We start from the raw sequence: 19,671 nt of genomic DNA, 5'->3' as shown, positions 1-19,671 counted from the left end.
CGGTTTTGAGTGTAGGACGCCATTATTAAGTACAATGAAATTATAACGTAGACCTCGTTTTTTAGTGTATTATCTGTGTCTCTTTTCAAGGGGTCTAGGCATCTCCATAGATAATACACTTATAAAAATCAATTATGCATAACTTTAAAAATAGTTTTAATATATTGAATGTAAATTGTGACATGTCTCTGACATGATCTTGACACGCAAAGGGTTCATAGTTTCATAGATTTCATAGTCATAGTCATACGAGTATTCTGATAGTTTACCTGGGTGTAGTTCTCGGACGCATTTACGTATTCTAACAATTACAGTGTGCTTTGCTCTTCCTTTTTTCTTGCTTGGATGGGTAGACGAGCTCACGGCTCACCTGATGTTAAGTGGTTACCGGAGCCTACAGACGTTTACAATGTAAATGCCACCACCCACCTTGAGACATGAGTTGTAATGTCTCACTTTTAACAGTACAACGGCTACCACGCTTTTTTTTTCCTGCCTATGCTGATAGTCTTGAGAGGCTATTTCAGCGTAACCTTAACTAGTAAGTAAGCTCACGGGGCTCAAACCTGACGATGTTGCTAACACGAACCCTAGCAAGAGCCGTGCTTCGTACCGTACGTAGAATCTACCACCGGATCGGAAACGCGACCCACTGAGAAGATCCGGCGAGAAACTCACTGGGCTGTGTCTGTGGGTATGGTTCTTTAAAAACACGCGTTCCCTTGAGTTTGTTGAGTGCAGTCGAGAAAATTTACGATTCACGACGACCTCTCAAACCAAAATTACAAAGTAAATGAAACAATTAGAAATCACATAATTTTTATTTTTATACCCAAATGTTAATAAATCTATACAAATAAATAAAATTGGAGTGTCTGTTTGTAATATTGAAATAACCGCTTTTTACAACATGCATATGAATAATATATATATACGGTACATACACCAAAATAACATTTCTTAAAAAATTTGTCTGTCTGTTTGTTCCGGCAAATCTCTGGAAAGGCTTGACCGATTTTGACGGGACTTTCACTGATAGGTAGCTGATGATATAAGGAGTAACTTAGGCTACTTTTTTTAGACTAGCTTCGCCCCGCGGCGTCATCCGCGGTACAACAATAACCGCGGGTAAATTCGCGGGCCTCAGCTAGTATAAAATAAAATGCAAAATCGCACCTTTCCATTTTCTTAACGAAATTTATCAAACTAATTTATTTAATAGGCTTTCCACTTAGATGTCTGGAATCCATAATGGACAAGGCATTTTTTTTTTTCCGAAAACGGATGACTTCAATTTTGTGCTTTACATAACAATGACAAATTTTTCTCGTATTTGGGATTTTCTAAGAAAACTTCTGCCTGATCACATCAACATCGCCCTTGGATCTAGAAGACAGATAAAAAAAATCGTTAATTGAAAAAAAAAAAAAGAATATTAACGATGCATTCTGGTTAAAATTTTTAAGATTTCGTCACCACAAGACTTCCATTAACAAATAATAATTAAGTAGAACCATATTCTATTATAATGATACAATTAATCGATCTTAGTTTCAACTATCTTCGATCTTAGTTTAAACTATCTCAAAGTATCCACGAAGCAGCACTTGAGACAATTGATCCAAAATGTCCGCTGGAAAGCAGTCTGTTCTTAAGTGTCAAACTCAGTACCAAGAACTTTTTGGCGGGAACGCGAGGAGTGAAGTTGTGTGATTTGTTTTATTTTGTCTATTTAGTATGTCTTCAGATTCAAATTTGTAATAACGGTGGTTTATTAACTGTTTAGTATTTGTGAAAATGCACAAATGTGGGAAAATGAATCAAAGCCGCTGAACGTATCTTCTCGGGATCCTCCAAAACGTCCACTGAAAACGTCTCAGTAAATGACCACCATTTTACTGAGATTATATTTTATCCCATATCATCTCATCTAATTTCATTTCATTTCGTTTTCATTTCATTTCATAATATCATTTTTCATATAAAAAAATCACTAAAATTAAAATAAGACTTGACCTAAAGGTCTTAGTTACCAGGTCATAAAATCCCTTAAAAAAATTTAATCAAACTCAGTAAATAGATATTTTGAACTTTTGCCCTAATTTTTTTGTATTAGGTTATAACATAATTGGTTAACAACAAAATCATCACTTACATAAATCGGTCACTAAAATCGTTAATAATTGTGTTTTTGAATTAGAAAAGTTTGAAATGCCACTTTTTTCCCTACCTATGCTGATTGATAGCCTTGAGAGACTATTTCAGCTTCTCCTGGACGTGTAGAGCTTACAAGGCTCAAACCGGACTATTGCAAACGCTGACCCTAGAAAGGGCAGTGCTTCGCAGAATCTACCACCGGATCGGAAACGCGACCCACTGAGAAAATCCGGCGAGAAACTCAGTGGGACGTGTCTATGGGTTAATTTACTCGTCGAGCCCTTCGTCCCAAGCGATGGGTTCGGCGAGGACGGTGGCGGAAGAAAATGCGACGATTTGACTTCACTGTTGACACATGTCGTGCGAATTCAAAGTTAACATATTTAAATTAAAAGAACCACACTAAGCACTGATTGATTGCTAAGCAGTTCACGTTAAAATTGAATATATATTTAAATAATTAAATAACTTTTTTTTTTTATTGCTTAGATGGGTGGACGAGCTCACAGCCCACCTGGTGTTAAGTGGTTACTGGAGCCCATAGACATCGACAACGTAAATGCGCCACCCACCTTGAGAATAAGTTCTAAGGTCTCAAGTATAGTTACAACGGCTGCCCCACCCTTCAAACCGAAACGCATTTGCTGCTTCACGGCAGAAATAGGCAGAGTGGTGGTACCCACCCGCGCGGACTCACAAGAGGTCCTACCACCAGTAATTACGCAAATTATAATTTTGCGGGTTTCATTTTTATTACACGATGTTATTCCTTCACCATGGAAGTCAATCGTGAACATTTATTGAGTACATATTTCATTAGAAAAATTGGTACCCGCCTGAGATTCGAACACCGGTGCATCGCTCAACACAAATGCATCAGACGCCTTATCCGTTAGGCCACGACGACTTCAAACTTTTACATGGAGGATAGAAGTAACGAGCACTATCTCAGTGTATTGAAAAAGTTTTCGCTGAAAAGGAGTCAATTAAGGTGGCGCTACAGTAGCTTGTGGAAGGATTTTAAAAACAGCGTCTTAAACTACCACACTTCACTCTGTTTACAACCGCTATGTTCATATCATTTCCACTTCCTACACTAGCGCTATCTCGTTGAGTCTTCCAACAACAACTTGCTATTTACAGATGGGCACTTTTCAATTTGTCCCCTATACAAGATCTCGCTCGTGCTCCCATGATCTTGTAAACCTAATAGAAGACAAAAAATGTAGCGCAAAATTATGCCGCACCTCAAAAACTCGACTTTGACTAAACTGTGTTTGTTTTTGTATTGATATTAGGAAAGAAGTTCAATCTATGAGTTTACCTTGAACCAACCACTACTCAAATTACATACCTTAGTCTGTTATTATGTACATGCTGTCGGTTTTTAATAAATGTAATTTCCTTAGAAGCTGTAATCATCAAAAAGGTAATGCGAGTGAAGCTGTAATGCGTTTCGGTTTGAAGGGTGGGGCAGCCGTTGTAACTATACTGATACCTCAGAACTTATGTCTCAAGGTGTATGGCGCATTTACGTTGTAGACGTCTATGGGCTCCAGTATCGACTTAACACCAGGTGGGCTGTGGTGAGCTCGTCCACACATATAAGCAAAAAAAAAATATATTCCAACCAATATTGCCGCATAACATGTTTTACTAAACAGGAATAAAACTAGTTAAACACTTGCTTCCTCACTTTTTTACTCATGCGTCTTAAGTACTAACAGAGTAACAATAGTAGTATTATAGTTTTTTGTATTAAAATATCTCCTATCTTATTTTATTGAATACAATAGTAATTTTAATCCTAATTCCCAATTAAATATAGTTCACGGTAATATATCCAGTTCTGCCGGCAAAGGAATGCTCTTCATCGTCGCAAAACGTTTTAGCGCATCATATTTGCTTCTCAACGCTTCAATCTCTTCCCTTATTCTATTATTTTCGTCCTGCATCAGTTCCATATCGTGCCATTCCTGAAATGTTTAATGAGAAATCAAATGTAACCTTTTTAACACATTTCTCGGGCAATTGTTTTAAAATAAAAACAGTTTTGTTTGTGATGAACTTTAAAGCTTACTAGTTGTTGCTTTAGCTAACTTAACCTACACTGGAAAGTTGATAATGAGCTTCCACAAGTAGGTACCAACATTCAATCTCAGCAATAAAAAAAAAATCATAGATATAAATAGATCTACATGTGTTCCAATTTTGTGTTTAGGACATGAGTTATACGACACAATTAGAGACACAGATCTTTTGTCTCTAATATCCACCTAATAAAAGATAGACCGTATGATTGCACATATACGTCTAGAGCTGCAGTGAAAACTATAGTTTCCACATTTACATTAATATTTCCTCATTTTGTAGCTAACCTGACTTTTCTCGTTCTCGAGTTCATCTTTCTGTTCTATACGCTTGATACGGCACGAGGCGGCATAACCTCTGTTTTTTAGAGTCCGGCGACGTTGTTTCATTCTGTAATAAAATAATGGGAGTGTGATTGAAGTTTTCCTGTAATCAACATAGGAAAGAATCCTAGAACGTGACTATAAAAAAGCTCCAGTAAAAAAAAAGGAGATAGTCTCATCATCTGCTTCATAGCACATCCAGAGTAGAGCTTATACTACCTGAAACTGCTTTGCTACTCCCAGAACTATTTTACTTTTGCCACATACCACGTAACTTTAAAATAGCCCATATCACTGTATTTACCAATTGGTACAACATGTCTTTCTCTTGATTTTGGTAATAGTTTAGCTCTGTCCCTTGAATTGCTGATTTTCTATTGACAATTTTGAAACAAAAAGTGAATCTGTCTAATTACTTTCTAATTATTCTTGGCACTCATTATGACAAACTTGCATGTCCAATATAAGAGTATGCTTATTAACGAATTATGATTTTTTGCTTGTTTTTCAATGAATTATTATAAAATTCACACAACTATGAAATATTTGTGCAATGTAGGAATTGAATCCACAACCCTCGGCCCATCAGTCTGGTGCTGACTACAGCAACAGCATCAGTCAGTTGTTTGTTGTAATGCTTAATGGCATTTTGCCAAAATCATTCAGTTTGATAACAGTAAAAAACAAGACATACCTTACAATCTGATCTCGAGTGAGGCCTCGCATTTTGAGTTGCCTGTTGAGGTCCCTAACTGAGATAGAAACTAGTTCATCATCACTTATCTCTGCACATGGTGTCGGGGATAAAGGTGCCTAGAATGTTACATGAAATTTACAAATTTAGTAGTGTTCAGAATGAAAACATTTCAAATTCTTATATTCTATTTTAACAAGATCTTTGTTTATAATTTGAAATGATTATTACAGTCCAGAAATATCAAAACAGGACTTGAGTTTATGTTAAATCTGCTTGTATTGAATTGTGATCATTTGTTTAAGGAGGTTTCTTAGTGCGCAATAAAATAGACCTTTATTTATTCCCTTGTGTATTATAATATTAATGTATGTTTGTCCCATACGAAAAAATATGAAAAATACACATATCCAAATGTGATAAATGATTAAAGTTTTGAGCAATTATGTATTTTACACTAACGACAGTTTTACATTTGAGTATGCAAAAATACTGATTTGAAATTGTATTGGAATTAAAAGTTGTGACTATTAACATAAATGATACGATATCAAGAAGCAGAGTCGCTTTTATAGCCGAAGTCCCTTTTATTACCCCTACAGAGGAAGAAAAAAGAGATTGGATAAATCAGGTATAGACGTACAAAACGTGGAAATACTGCTAAAAAAACTGTAATTATTTTGTGAGTCATTTTCATAAAAAATTCAAGTTTTAACTCACCATATTAATAGCCTTCCTTCCACCCAGTTCCTTTAAATCGTGAGGCATATTAATTTTTGAGTCGTCAATCCTTTGATTATGGGTCACCCTTTTAGTCGCCTTTCCAGATATCGTTTACTTTAAACTAGGATATTTATGATAAAATATATCACCACTATATTGTTGAGTCTACTATTTAATATTTAATATGATTTTGTATATTAAATTGAAATATAAACATAATTGCGTAGGTTCATGTGTACCTTTACTACCTTTATACTTTTTATTTTATTTTAGGACCTGACCTGGTAACTAGGACCTTTAGGTCAAGATACCTGTAAGATCCTAGGCATGCTAGCTTAAAATATATCGATACTATGATATTTTGACAGTTTTGGTTTGACGTTTCAATAATTTTTAGTCATGATTAACATTTCGATAAACCAGTATATCGATTTAAAATTAATGTTCTGCGTCGTTTTTATAATCCACATCATGTTTATGTATAAGAAATCACGTCTGTTGATTCGCATTTAAGAATTCAAATGAGATGGTTTGAGATGAGAGATTTACTGGTAGTAGGACCTCTTGTGAGTCCGCACGGGTAAGCACCACCACTCTGCCCATTTCTGCCGTGAAGCTGTAATGTGTTTTAGTTTGAAGGATGGGGCAGCCGTTATAACTATACTGAAACCTTAGAACTTATATCTCAAGGTGAGTGGCGCATTTACGTTGTAAATGTCTATGGGCTTCAGTAATCACTTAACACCAGGTGGGCTGTGAGCTCGCCCACTCATCTAAGAAATAAAAAAAATGATTGGAGCTATATTAAAACAATAACAACAAGAAAAAGGAAATAATGCCGAACTAGGTTGATTTTTTTATAAATATTTTTTTATCATCTACTTTATTTCCATTTACACACTAATTAAGTAGGTACGTTTTTTCTTTGCACCATGTTACTGTCAAACACTGGACTTTCAAATGCTTTGAGAACTTTTTGGCAGGAACGCGAGGAGTGAGGGTGTGTGATGTGTTTTATTTTCTGTATTTAGTGTTTCTTCAGGTTTAAATGTGTAATAACGGTAGTTTATTAACTGTTCAGTATCTATGAAAGTGCATTAATGTGGGAAAATCAAACAAAACCACTGAGCGTAACTTCTCGGGATCCTCCAAAAAGTCCACTGAAAAAGTCTCAGTAGATGACCACCATTTTACTGAGATTATTTAAATTTCATCCCATATCATCTCATTTCATTTCATGTCATATTTCATATTAATGAACTTCATTTCATTTCATAATATCATTTTTCATATAATAAAAGTTTTCATTAAAATTAAAATGAAACTTGACTTAAAGGTTTTAGTTACCAGGTTATAAAATCCCTTAAAAAATCAAGTGCTTTGAAAAACAAACTTTAGTCTATGTTTAATTTACGACTTTTAGTAGAAGGAAAACCAAGCAGACGCATTTTACGGCCGTTTTAGTGTTGAATTCATTCAAAATGGCCAAAAGAAAGAATAAACCGTTGATCGATTCTGATTCAAGCAGCGAATGCTCAGATTTGGAGTCAGTAAGTATATTTTTTTTATAAACCGATAGGTTACGAATTCATGTTGAATGCTGGAGTATTTTGTCTGCATTCCTAAGTAATCAGACTGCGTAAATAGGCCAAGTTCAGTGCTACGTTTTCGAAAAATAGTGCTTTAAGCTAATAAAACCTAAATCACGAATACCGCGTTGCTTTATTATCGATTAGTTCAAAATAAATAATCGTTACGTTTTCCGTTCAGTTTTGTATTTCATTAGTTTATTTACTTTGTTGTTCTCAAGAAACGGACATAGTAGCGTGACTCATGTAAAATTTCATACAATACATACACCTAAACGCTACTTTACTCTTTAAAAGCTCGAAACAAAGTAAAAAGCTTATTTATTTTGAATAACTTTCTTGCTAACGTCAAACGCAAAATTTTGACGTGAAAATATTACGAACCAAATTTCATGTTCTTGAGTTTAATAATGAAAGTTTTTTTCGAAAGTTACATAACTTCTTCTTTCAATTTTCTCGTTTTAACAGTATTTATTATGAATTACCTATAATAAAGAAGATTTGGATGTTTGATATATGAATGTATTCTGGATCTTTGACCTCCAAATACTATGGCACAGATGTGTCCTCAAATGATAATTTGGGGAAAAATTATAATACACTCTGAAGCTGAAAGAAAAATGTATAAAAATAAATCTAAATAGATAGTATCTGTGTATAAAAAACTCCATTATGAAAAAAAGTTTTTAAAAACTTAAAAGGTGTCAGTGATATGAAAAAAAGATCTTTATTGTTCAGTTTGGTATTAAGTTTGGTGATGAGGTTAGTTGTCAAATCAGATGCGTAAATTAGTTCATGACACCAGCAGCTCAACCCTGTAATCCTTTTGGTGCTGAGCTTATTTTGACATATTTTGCAGAAATTACTAAAGGATTCTGAAATAAAAAACCTAATTTGTAAAAACTTTAATTTAAAAAAATACAAATATCAATTTTAAATTCACAACTACATAATTTGAAATGGTTTTTTATAAATGTCATTAACTTATTGAAAATGTTATATGTGGACATGCTAAGACACATCTGTACACCTAGTTACCTAATACCTATAATCAAACTGTGCGATACTCGGTATTCCGACACTCTGTGCTTTATACAAATCAAAAGATAGTTGATTTGTTAGACACAAACAATCTGTAGAAATATTGCAGCAGTAATAGAGGGAAAAAGCAATGACACAGATTATACCGATAAAATAGATTAATAAACTCAACAGGTAATATAATTTATGTAGTAGACAATTTTTTACTCCAACAGACCATAAGGCACACCAAAAGCTAATTCTACTTTCAATATTTTTATATGAATTAAATTTTTTCAGCAACTGCTAAATCTCGCGAAAAAGAAGAAGAAAACAGATGTTCAACCCCCACCTAAGCCAAGGAGCAGATCCTCAGGGAAGTCATCCGACAGTGATTCAGATGATGATAATGACGAAAAACCTAATCACTGTGAGTAGTTTAGCTAGTCAAATGCTATGTGGCATATGTACAAGTCATATTTTTCTAAATTACTGCACAATTTATACATACAATTTTCGAACACAATCTCCATGTCCCAAACTTAATTTGAGGCCATGAACAAACAATGAATTACACACTAGTGCATGATGCTCAGAGACATTGGGCATAAACATTACATTTAGTTAATGGGAAAACACCTTTTAATAGACAGGAAAAGCTCTTTATTTGCGGAGTATGTGTTATGTAAATATGCCGCGAATACAGAAACCGTGAATATGGGATATGTTCTTTGGAAAATACTTTAGGCGCATTTGTAATAAGGTCCATTTGACGAAGCACTTACAAAGGATATTCAGTTGGATACCCATATTAGAATTATTTTTGTAAATGTATATATATGTACCGATGTACCGATTAGTCCCGAATATAGGAATTGAGTCAGAGTTTTTTAATCTGCAAATAGTGACAACACGAATGAAGGAAGCAACTATTAAAGTTTAAAATAAAATTGTGTGCTGACTATAAATTTTTCGAGTAATTACTTTCCGATTCTCTTGGAATTTATAATCAAGATGAAACTGATGCAAATGAAATTTTTAACAAATTTTATTTACATACATTATTTATTCCTTTTAAATCTTAATTACTTATTTCAATATTATATATTCATAGTTGAAATATTTTAGACAACCATGACTCACCCACAATACCCACATAATGATGCTTTTCCTATTTTGTTTCAGCTAAGTCATCAGCATCATCGTCTGATTCTGATTCAGACAGTGACGCCAAAAGCAATGCATCCAAGAGCAGAGACTCGCCTCCGAAGCGGGCTTCCTCAGATGAAGAGTCGAAGGAGACAGAGCCAAAGAGATCTGAAACCAGGAAGAGCATTGAAAGTGCTGGATCGGAGAAGAAAAAAGATACCTTCAGTGAGCCAGAGGAAGGTAATTGATAAATCTTTCTAGAATAATAATGGTACAAACCGTAAAGTACATACGAATATAGAAAACGTGCGATCACATTGTTCACAATAAGTTGTCATTGTCAAACCAAAATCTGCTATGTGCACTTTTGAAGACCTTTTCGTATAGTTCACAGTCCTCTCTACCATATAAAAAAACCTGTTATGTGTCTATAGCTTTAATATTTATCCATAGCTTTCATTTGATATATATAGTTCTTAAAAATTCACCTCCATATAAAGTTTTATATGAAAGTGTTTTTACTCGTTAATTCAAAATAGAGTTTTTGCACTTAGCAGATTTTGGTTTGACAGTGACGAAGTATGAAACATATACGAAGTATACTACCATTATTGTAATACGTTGATTGGTGGACATCACAGTTCCTGTGACAGACAGGAAGTCTTACTGAAACATTATAGGTATAGTTAAAAATTCCTAGTTATTGAAAATCCAGAACAAAAGCTAGAACAGACTGCCCAAGACCGATATAAATTGAAAAGTTTGATTCGAGCCCTACACCCCAGCAGAGGGTAATAGGAAGGAATGATGATGATGATTGAAAATCCATTTACTCATAATGATGATAAACAGCAATAAGGAAACTAAACAGAATACTTTATAAGAGAAGTCCTTTACAGCACTTTTTACTGAACAAAGATGATCACAGAATGGAATAAGCTGCTAGAAGATATTGCCTCAGGTGCTATAGCAGCAAAATTGAACTGCTTGAATAGCAGGGTTTTCCGATTTTTCAAATATCCAACATGCTTCAGCTCATTAAACTTCTAGTATGGTTGAAATCTACTTTTTTTTTTCCTACCTAAGCTGGTAGCCTTGAGAGGCTATTCCAGACCTTAACTAGTAGGTGAGCTCACGGGGCTCAAACCTGACGACGTTGCTAACACGAACCCTAGCAAGAACCGTGCTTCGCAGAATCTACCACCGGATCGGAAACGCGACCCACTGAGAAGATCCGACGAGAAACTCAGTGGGCTGTGTCTGAGGGTTAATTTACTCGTCGAGCCCTTCGTCACAAGCGACGGTTTCGACGAGAACGGTGACCGGTGCTTGAAGTACCTAAAAGCACCGTTAGTGGATCGGGAGGATCCGAGATGACGTGTTTTGGGCGATGTCGACTGCTTTCCATTCTTTCCGCAGGATCGGGAATGGAATCTACTAAATAAAACTAACTTTTGAAAATTCAAAACAGGATAATCTGGTACTCTAGACTACTCTAGAGTAACAAAGATTTTGTTTGGTATTGCTTATAGCATAGGTGATAGCCTAGCTTCAGTACACCACAGTAACGGCTCTGCAAATATTGGCAACCACGATTATTCCTATGACTCACACAGATTGTAGATATAATTAAAACAACTGTTACCGTTCAATATTGTGGCAAGTATAGTAATTTATGAACATAAAAAGTAAAGTATTTGAAATTCAGAAAAAACAAAATAAAAATAATAAATGGTGATAGTATTTTTAATTATGTCATTGTTTCAAATAACTCAGTTTTATTTAATTATAAATATTTATAAACTCTATAATATAATGCACTGTCTAAAGCCGGTTTTTTTTATTAGGTGAAGTATCTTCACATTCGTCAGACAATGACTCAGTTGACTCTGAAGAGGAATTTGATGATGGGTAAGATAGTTGTTTATATATGTTTATCTTCATCTTGTCCCTCTTGGTATCAGTTTAAGTATTACATATTCTCTTTTACCGTGTTATTGAAATTAATTTTATTTACATTCCTGTCCAGGTATGATGAAAATTTAATGGGTGATGAAGAGGATAGAGCTCGTCTGGCTGCCATGTCAGAGAAAGAGAGAGAACAAGAGATTTTCAAACGTATAGAGAGAAGAGATTTAATGAAAACTAGGTATAAAAAAATCTTCAATAGCTATTTTATCACATTTTCTGCTATGACGCTGATATAGCCTCCCAAAGCTATCAGCTTAGGTAGGAAAAAAAATGCAATGACAAGACAAACTGGATTTTCAAAATTTTTAAAACTCCACTAAAATTTGTTTTTTGAAGTGTGTTCTTTAAAACAAATATATGAAAATTGCATTTTTTTTTATATTTTATTCTCTTTCTCTTCAATCACATCTTAAGCATTACAATATACAGTCAAAACCGTTTACTGCGACATCGTTTAGAACAACATGCCGGTTATAATAACCTAGAACAAAGGTCCCGGCTGAATGCTATATGACCGCCTTATTAAAAACATTGCTTTATACGACATTGCTTATAACGACATACCTCATAAAACGACCACATTTAACTAATATTTCGGAGTATTAGATCTGTTAGAACGACCGGCTAAGCTGTATTGTAAACAATTTGAATAGGTATCCACATCTGTCTTCAATGGCTATTAAAATCAGGAAAGAAAACAATAGGATTTAGTTTAGTGTAGGGTCTTTTCTAATTCTTAGAAACAAAACACGTGCATGCAGTAGAGTCGAAGTCCGCTTCTTCATATCTCTTCAGTTAGTTTGTTACTTATTTATACACAAGACGCACCAAAACTTTGTGGAGTTATTCGTGAAACTTTGAAAATGTCGCAAAGAAAAAGAAAACAAATTAATATTGAAGAAAAATCGCGTATTATGTAAATATATTTTTCCAATAATTCCCTATCAATTTGTTTGTACTTGCACGATACACATTAAACATCACCGGTTGTTACGACTATCGGTTTTTACGACTGAATATGAGCAGTCCCTTCGATGTCGTTATAACAGATTTTGACTGTAGTTATCTATAATTTATTTTTTAAATATTCCATATTGAGGATTCCGGATTACCACATGTTTTTGTTTGCTTACAACTATTTAAACGTCTAGATTTTTTTTTAATTCGTTGTTAGTTTGTCTCCGAACATATGCATTAATGAAAGCGAATATCCATATATAGATAGGAAAAAAATAATTAATTAAAATAATCACTACATAGTATAAAACAAAGTCACTTTTTCTGTTCTCATATCTGTCCCTATGTATGCTTAAATCTTTAAAACTACACAACGGATTTTGATGCGGTTTTTTTTAATAGATAGAGTGATTGAAGAAGAAGGTTTATATGTATAATAATATCCATTAAATAGTGGAGAAATAAATAATAAATTACAGTTTTCGAAGCGAAGCGAAGGCGGGTCGCTAGTTAAATTATAAAAATTAAAAATAATTACAGATGGGAGATAGAACGTAAGCTACGCTTAGCGAGACGTTCTGCGGCTGAACGATCTGCATCTCCGGGAGAAATAGCTAGAAGGAGAGAGGCCAGGAAACGGAGGAGAGCCATGCGTGAACAGAGATTGAAGGAGAGGGAGAAAGAGAAAGAAAGACAGCGGCAAGGTATTTTTATAGAGATTTTTGTTGCAACAACATTGATAGTATGGAGGGTAGAGGTAAGGAGAACCATATCTGTATGTGAAGTATCCGTTAAAATCTGCTAAATAAGGGTGGCGCTACAGTAGCAACCGGGTAAATTTAAAAAAAGGCGCTGAAAGTTATTAGAATATGATAGAGAAATAAAAAAGGACGAAAGAACTGTAAGCACTACAAAACCACAAAAAGTTTCCTATTTAAAGCTGATAAGAAAATGCAATCGATGTCTCCACGTTTTACCACAGCAATAATTTTAGGTTATATTGACGAAATTAGTTTGGACTACGTAAACATGTGAGGTCTTGTATATTACGTTGTCACTTACTGCACTAGTCACTAAATATATTAAATTTCCTAACTCGGCATACTTCAATCAGTTAACAACTGCTCAATTCATATCATACCCTGTGCCTATGCTAGCATTCTGGACGATTTTTGAACTGTTATTTAGTGCTGAAAGTGGGACACTTTTTCAATGATATTGAGACGGCTCTCCTTACTTCTACCCTCCATAATTGAAAACAAAAACATGTCATATCAGGTCTGTGTAGTGTAACAACAAAAAATTTCATATACTGTCTGTGTCTCAGCTGCTGAAGCAGAAGCAGAGAAAGAGAAGGAAAAAGAAAAAGAGCCCCAGAATGAACCAGAAGAGACGCCTCCTAGTCCTGGAGAAATACTGGACGAAAGTAAAGATATGGGTATGCTCCACAAATATTATTCAATCAGATAATTTCATTTCAATATGATAATCAATATGATAAACACTAATACCGAAACTGCTTTGAATGTTGTTGATGTAATGAACATTTTTTTTCTTTTTTAATTGTCTTCGTCTTCAATGCCTTAAGGCGAATTTACATTACGAAATTAGTGGCATGACATTAATTTCGTGACATTAGTTTTACCAACAGTTTCACGTGTAATTGAATACTTTCGTAATGCATGCATTAATTTCATGCATGCAAATTAGTTTCGTGCCCTGCGCGATTTTTTGGTGAAATTAGTGTCATGCAACTAATTTCATAGTGTAGACGCGACGTGAAAACTAATGTCGCGAAAGGGCCTGCGCTGTGCGGACGTGTGTATTGTTAGTTCGGACGCGCTTTAAGCGTTGAAAATGGCAAACCAACGATGGAGTACAGAAAAAAATATAGATCTTATTAATGAATATCAGCGACAACTACAGTAAAAAATCAAAATTATCTTCACTCATTCGAAAATAGTTTTTATAGCTCTCAGGATCTTCATCTGCTAATTCAGAGCATTGCACCTAAATGCCTTCTTGGTAACCATCCTCAAATCTACCAACGTCTTTTTTTCTTGATAATCTATTTTTAAGTTTATAGGTATATAAGCATTTCTTTAGCTACATTGAATATAGCAAATTATAGCTTTGATGCTGAAGGCGCCGTGGTTACTGCGATACTGTGGATTTCGCGACACTAATTTTTTAACGAAATTACTTTCGCATATATCGAAACTACTTTCGTGAAACTGAGTTCAACATGCATGACACTAATTTCGTAATGTAAACTCCGCATTAGGCATTGATTTTTACGATGTCACAGTATACACGAAAATGTCAGATGCTTAGATAAAAAAATATTTAAATACAAATAAATTTCGTCAGTTTTTTCATACGCGATAAAAATAAATACCATTTTATTAGTAGACTAGACCAGGGGCAGCGGCTTGGCTCTGCCCCTGGCATTGCTGAAGTCCATGAGCGACGGTAACCACTCACCATCAGGTGGGCCGTATGCTCGTCTGCCTAAAAGGGCAATAAAAAAAAACCCGTCCGCTTCGCTGAGCATTTAAAATTAACATAATTATTTCTCATCCCCACAAAGATTCTCATCATTAACGCCCCCGCAACTGGTGTAGGGAGTCCAACACTCATATAAATATTAGCCTATCCATTTAGTACGTGTATTTTCTACACGGATACCAAGTTTCAAGTCAATCGGATGCACGGTTCAGTAGTTATAACGGAACATCCGTAAAAACCACTGTGGATTTATATATTAGTGTGGGACTTGCTTAAAGTAAATAATAGCAGCTTATAGGAAAAGTAACAAAATTTGTTAGAATAACACGTTGTAATCGTTCACACTCTTACTATGCCCGATCGCCATCTTGACCATTTCCCCTCCGTCCCTTTCTTCCTCATACATTCATCCCTTTCACTCGAAAACGTTCCGTTTCCCACAAAAAAGGGTAAATTACCCCAAAATGGGGTAAAATGAAATTTTGGGGGGTAAAAATGAAACTTGTGAGTAAAAAGTATTTAAAGAAGTAAAACTTCTTTAGAATCGTTGTGATTTCAAACTCGATGAAACGAAATGAAACGAAAGGATTTTTTTTTAAATTTTTTTTCAAAATTATCATGGGGTCTATAATATGAATGCTAAAAAGAAGCGATTTTGTTTTTTTTTGTTCTTCGCCATGGCGTAATATCAACTTGCACAAAAATATTTTGGGGTAATAATTAAAAAAAAGTTCCCCGACCGCTGGTATAGATAACAATTTACAGCTGAACAATAAAAAAATATCGTTAACTAAACGTGTGATGTTCCACAGAGCCCTCAGAGAGATCAGCCTCTCCGCTGTTTGGCTGTAAAACAGAACGGAAACGCGCCGTGGATGACAAACGACAGAATGCTATGGCCGCGTTGCGAGCTCAAAGGGCTTCGAGAGTGCAAAGGGCGCCGGCTGTGAGTTTCGCTTTATTTATTACACTTGGGCCATTACTGTGACACTACTAGCTGACCCGGCAGACTTCGTAGTGCATAAATCGCCAAATAAAAGACCTAAAGTTTTATATACAATAAAACAAAAAAGGAATCCGTCCGACGGGGGGGGGGGGGGGGGACACATCAAAGTAAAAACAAATATTTTTATTTCATTCCGAGAATTTTCATATTTATCTAAACCTTCTCTGGACTTCCACAAATAATTCAAGACCAAAATTAGCCAAATCGGTCCAGCCGTTCTCGAGTTTTAACGAGACTAACAAACAGCAATTGATTTATATATATATAAAACGTACTTAATAGCCTGACTTTGTATTGAATGAAATAAATAACTAAAAATAAAAAATAAAAAAACCTGCAAACTGAGTCTGCAAAGTTTCTCTGAAAGATCGAATCAGAAACGAGGTGATCCGAAGTTCTGAACCAAAGTTATAGACATGGCACAGTGAATTAGTAAGCTGAAGTGTCAATCGGCTGGCCATATTAACCGATAACCGTTGAGGTAAACGCGTTCTTGAGTGGAAAACGCACTGCAGGACGCCCTCAGGCTCGGTGGAGTGAGGATCTGTGCAGGGTGGCTGGTAGGAGCTGGATGAGAGAAGCCAGGGATCGTGCTCAATGGCGAGCAATTGGAGAGGCCTATGTCCAGCAGTGGACTGATTTAGGCTGATGATGATGAACTGAGTCATAAAACATGACGTCAAAGGAATATGACAATGCCGCCCAACTCGATATCGATAAAGGGTTGCCACTTGGGTTTAGGTAGTCAGATGACGTGGTCGATGATGACTTGTACATGTAAATTGTAGGTTGTAGGTGTTTGTGTTAAAATTGTGTTAGTTATCATTAGACGATCCTACGTGAACCATCCAGGCATTATTCGATAACTTAACATTGTTAAAATTAAATTGTTTTTCTATTGTGTTATTAGATATTTGCAAAATGTTCAACATCAAATTTGTTGAAATATGGACCTTTTGATTTCCTTTCCTTTTTGTAAAATATAACCTAAGCCTAAAATGGAATAAATACAATTATTTATTTATTCAACAGGACGCTGAAGCAGATTTAATAGGCGGCTCGAGCAAACAGACTGTGAAACTTAAAGCTTCAGATATTTATTCGGACGACTCCGGCTCTGAATCTGAAGATAATAAATCAGGTGTGGCTCAAATTTACATCTCAAGCCTCGTGGTCTGATGGGCTAGGAACATGATATATGTCTGATCAAGTGATGAATCCAACACACGGTTCAAATTCTGGGGCAGGGACCGATTCGTATGTATGTTGTTGTTTGGGAACTTTAATGATGGACAAATGAAATGTCCGGACAAGTGGTGGTAGGACCTCTTGTGAGTCCGCACGGGTAGGTACCACCACCCCGCCTATTTCTGCCGTGAAGCAGTAATGCGTTTCGGTTTGAAGGGTGGGGCAACCGTTGTAACTATACTGAAACCTTACAGCTTATATCTCAAGGTGGGTGGCGCGTTTACGTTGTAGATGTCTATAGACTCCAGTAACCACTTAACACCAGGTGGGCTGTGAGCTCGTCCACACATCTAAGCAATAAAAAAAAAATATCTTCAGAGATGGTACTAATGGTCGAGCACAATGTGGTTGTCTGTTGAATATCTAACTTTGGCAAATTGATTCATTTTAGGCAGTTTTTAACAGTATCAGGCTACACAATAATATGGTATATATATTATTATCGGTACATGTTACATTCACATTGCGAAAAGGTGATTGTCCACCTGTCCATGTTAATAACGCTATATTGCCTCATCAAGATAATGTAAGATACCTGGGAATGCACTTGGACCGCCGCCTAACATGGAAACACCACATTCGAACTAAGAGACAGGAACTAAACATCCGATACAAAAATCTCCATTGGCTGTTGGGACGTAACAGCAAGCTGAGTGTTGACAACAAACTTTTAATTTACAAAGTTATCCTTAAGCCAGTTTGGCTGTACGGAATCGAATTATGGGGTAGCGCCTGCAATTCGAATATCAGTATTATACAAAGAATGCAAAACTGTATCTTGCGCTCCATAAGTGGTGTTCCGTGGTTGGTTACAAACACTGAAATACACAAAGAACTAGGGATGCCTACAATATTGCAGGAAATCATAAAATTTAAACAAAAACACCACGAAAGACTGGAAAAGCACCCAAACAATCTGGCTGCCGCCTTGAAAAAACGTAGTTACGGTAAACGGCTCAAGAGAAAAGACGTCATATAGTTCAATGACAAAGCTTAAATTTAGAGTAGATGGCTCGCTGGAGTCACGCTCTTACTGACTTAGAAAATTTCAACTCATCTAATAAAAGTACTGGATACTGATTGTAGATAAATACATTTATTTCCAATTAAGTAATTCAATATTTTAAAGGCCTTTTTTTTTAAATGCACTATATGCTACATATTATTATTGATAATACTTTGAGGGATATCGACAAAGGGTAGATCTATATATAGCAATATCATCTACTGAGCAGGTGATATTGCTCGGTAGACTGACACTCTGAATGTTGTTGTTCGGAACTTGTATATGTGCAAGCTTATCATGGTATAGTCGTAAGCTAGATTTAGGGATCTGTCAAATATCTTGTATTATATGATAGCTACCGACACAATACTAAAGTTTGTTACTGGCTGTTAACAGAGTAAACGGTACTTAACTGATATTGTTACCGTTTATTTAAGGGGATTCCCAACCCTCCTTCATTACAGAGGATCTTTGTGCTTCAGTTTGAAGATATACGATCGCTAGACAAAACAAACCTTTTTTTAAGGGATTTTATGACCTGGTAACTAAGACCTTTAAGTCATGTCTTATTTTAATTCTTATTTTCATGAAAAATGATAATCGAGTGAAATGAAATGATATGGGATGACATAATAATATAATCTCAGTAAAACGGTGGATCCCGATAAGTTACGTTCAGCGGCTTTGTTTCATTTTCCCACGTTTGTGCACTTTCACAGATATTAAACAGTTAATAAACCACCGTTATTACGCATTTAAACCTGAAGAAACACTAAATAAACAAAATAAAACAAATCACACAACTTCACTCCTCGCGTTCCCGCCAAAAAGTCTCCAAAACAAACCTAATCTCATTCCGCCCACAGAAGTTACACTTCGAAAATAAAATCTTAAATATATGTTGACAGCTCGGAGAAGTTCCACGAGCTCATCCTCGTCCGGTGCAGAAGAAGAAGAGAGAGAGAAGAAACGACAAGAAGTGGAAGTCAGATACGCCGACACCAGGGAACAAATCAACAAACTGCGCTTAAGCAGGTCAGTTTAGTATTTATTACTAGCTGACCCGGCAGACTTCGTAGTGCCTCAATCTATACTAATATTATAAAGAGGAAAGATTTGTTTGTTTGTATTGAATAGGCTCCGAAACTACTGAACCGATTTGAAAAATTCTTTCACTGTTTGAATGCTACACTATTCCCGAGTGACATAGGCTATAATCTTTTTCGACA

At 35.4% G+C, this 19,671-nt stretch overlaps 2 protein-coding genes across 2 annotated transcripts in view; one reads left to right on the top strand and one right to left on the bottom strand.

Moving 5' to 3' along the window:
* Nucleotides 1-3,798: 3,798 nt before the first annotated feature.
* LOC101743159 (transcription factor MafK) lies at nt 3,799-6,433 on the bottom strand. Its single transcript, XM_004923107.4, has 4 exons — nt 5,986-6,433; nt 5,266-5,384; nt 4,536-4,638; nt 3,799-4,133 (listed from the first exon to the last, which is right to left on the bottom strand). Exons 1-4 carry the CDS (start codon nt 6,031-6,033, stop codon nt 3,987-3,989), a joined length of 417 nt encoding a protein of 138 aa, XP_004923164.1. The 5' UTR covers nt 6,034-6,433; the 3' UTR covers nt 3,799-3,986.
* A 937-nt stretch (nt 6,434-7,370) lies between these two features.
* The window catches only part of LOC101743014 (RNA polymerase-associated protein Rtf1), a 32,375-nt gene continuing 20,074 nt past the window's right edge, over nt 7,371-19,671 (top strand). Inside the window, exons 1-10 of the mRNA XM_004923106.5 lie at nt 7,371-7,538; nt 8,898-9,027; nt 9,783-9,986; nt 11,594-11,657; nt 11,776-11,895; nt 13,215-13,378; nt 14,002-14,112; nt 15,995-16,128; nt 17,221-17,329; nt 19,351-19,477. Of these exons, the coding sequence (XP_004923163.2) occupies nt 7,470-7,538; nt 8,898-9,027; nt 9,783-9,986; nt 11,594-11,657; nt 11,776-11,895; nt 13,215-13,378; nt 14,002-14,112; nt 15,995-16,128; nt 17,221-17,329; nt 19,351-19,477 (1,232 nt within the window). The 5' untranslated portion in view covers nt 7,371-7,469. The remainder of the gene's footprint in view (nt 7,539-8,897; nt 9,028-9,782; nt 9,987-11,593; nt 11,658-11,775; nt 11,896-13,214; nt 13,379-14,001; nt 14,113-15,994; nt 16,129-17,220; nt 17,330-19,350; nt 19,478-19,671) is intronic.

Source organism: Bombyx mori, chromosome 24 (genome assembly GCF_030269925.1).
Source record: "Bombyx mori chromosome 24, ASM3026992v2".
Classification (NCBI taxonomy): domain Eukaryota; kingdom Metazoa; phylum Arthropoda; class Insecta; order Lepidoptera; family Bombycidae; genus Bombyx; species Bombyx mori.
Note: the sequence above shows the minus strand (reverse complement) of the source record. Positions and strands in the feature narration are given on the sequence as shown.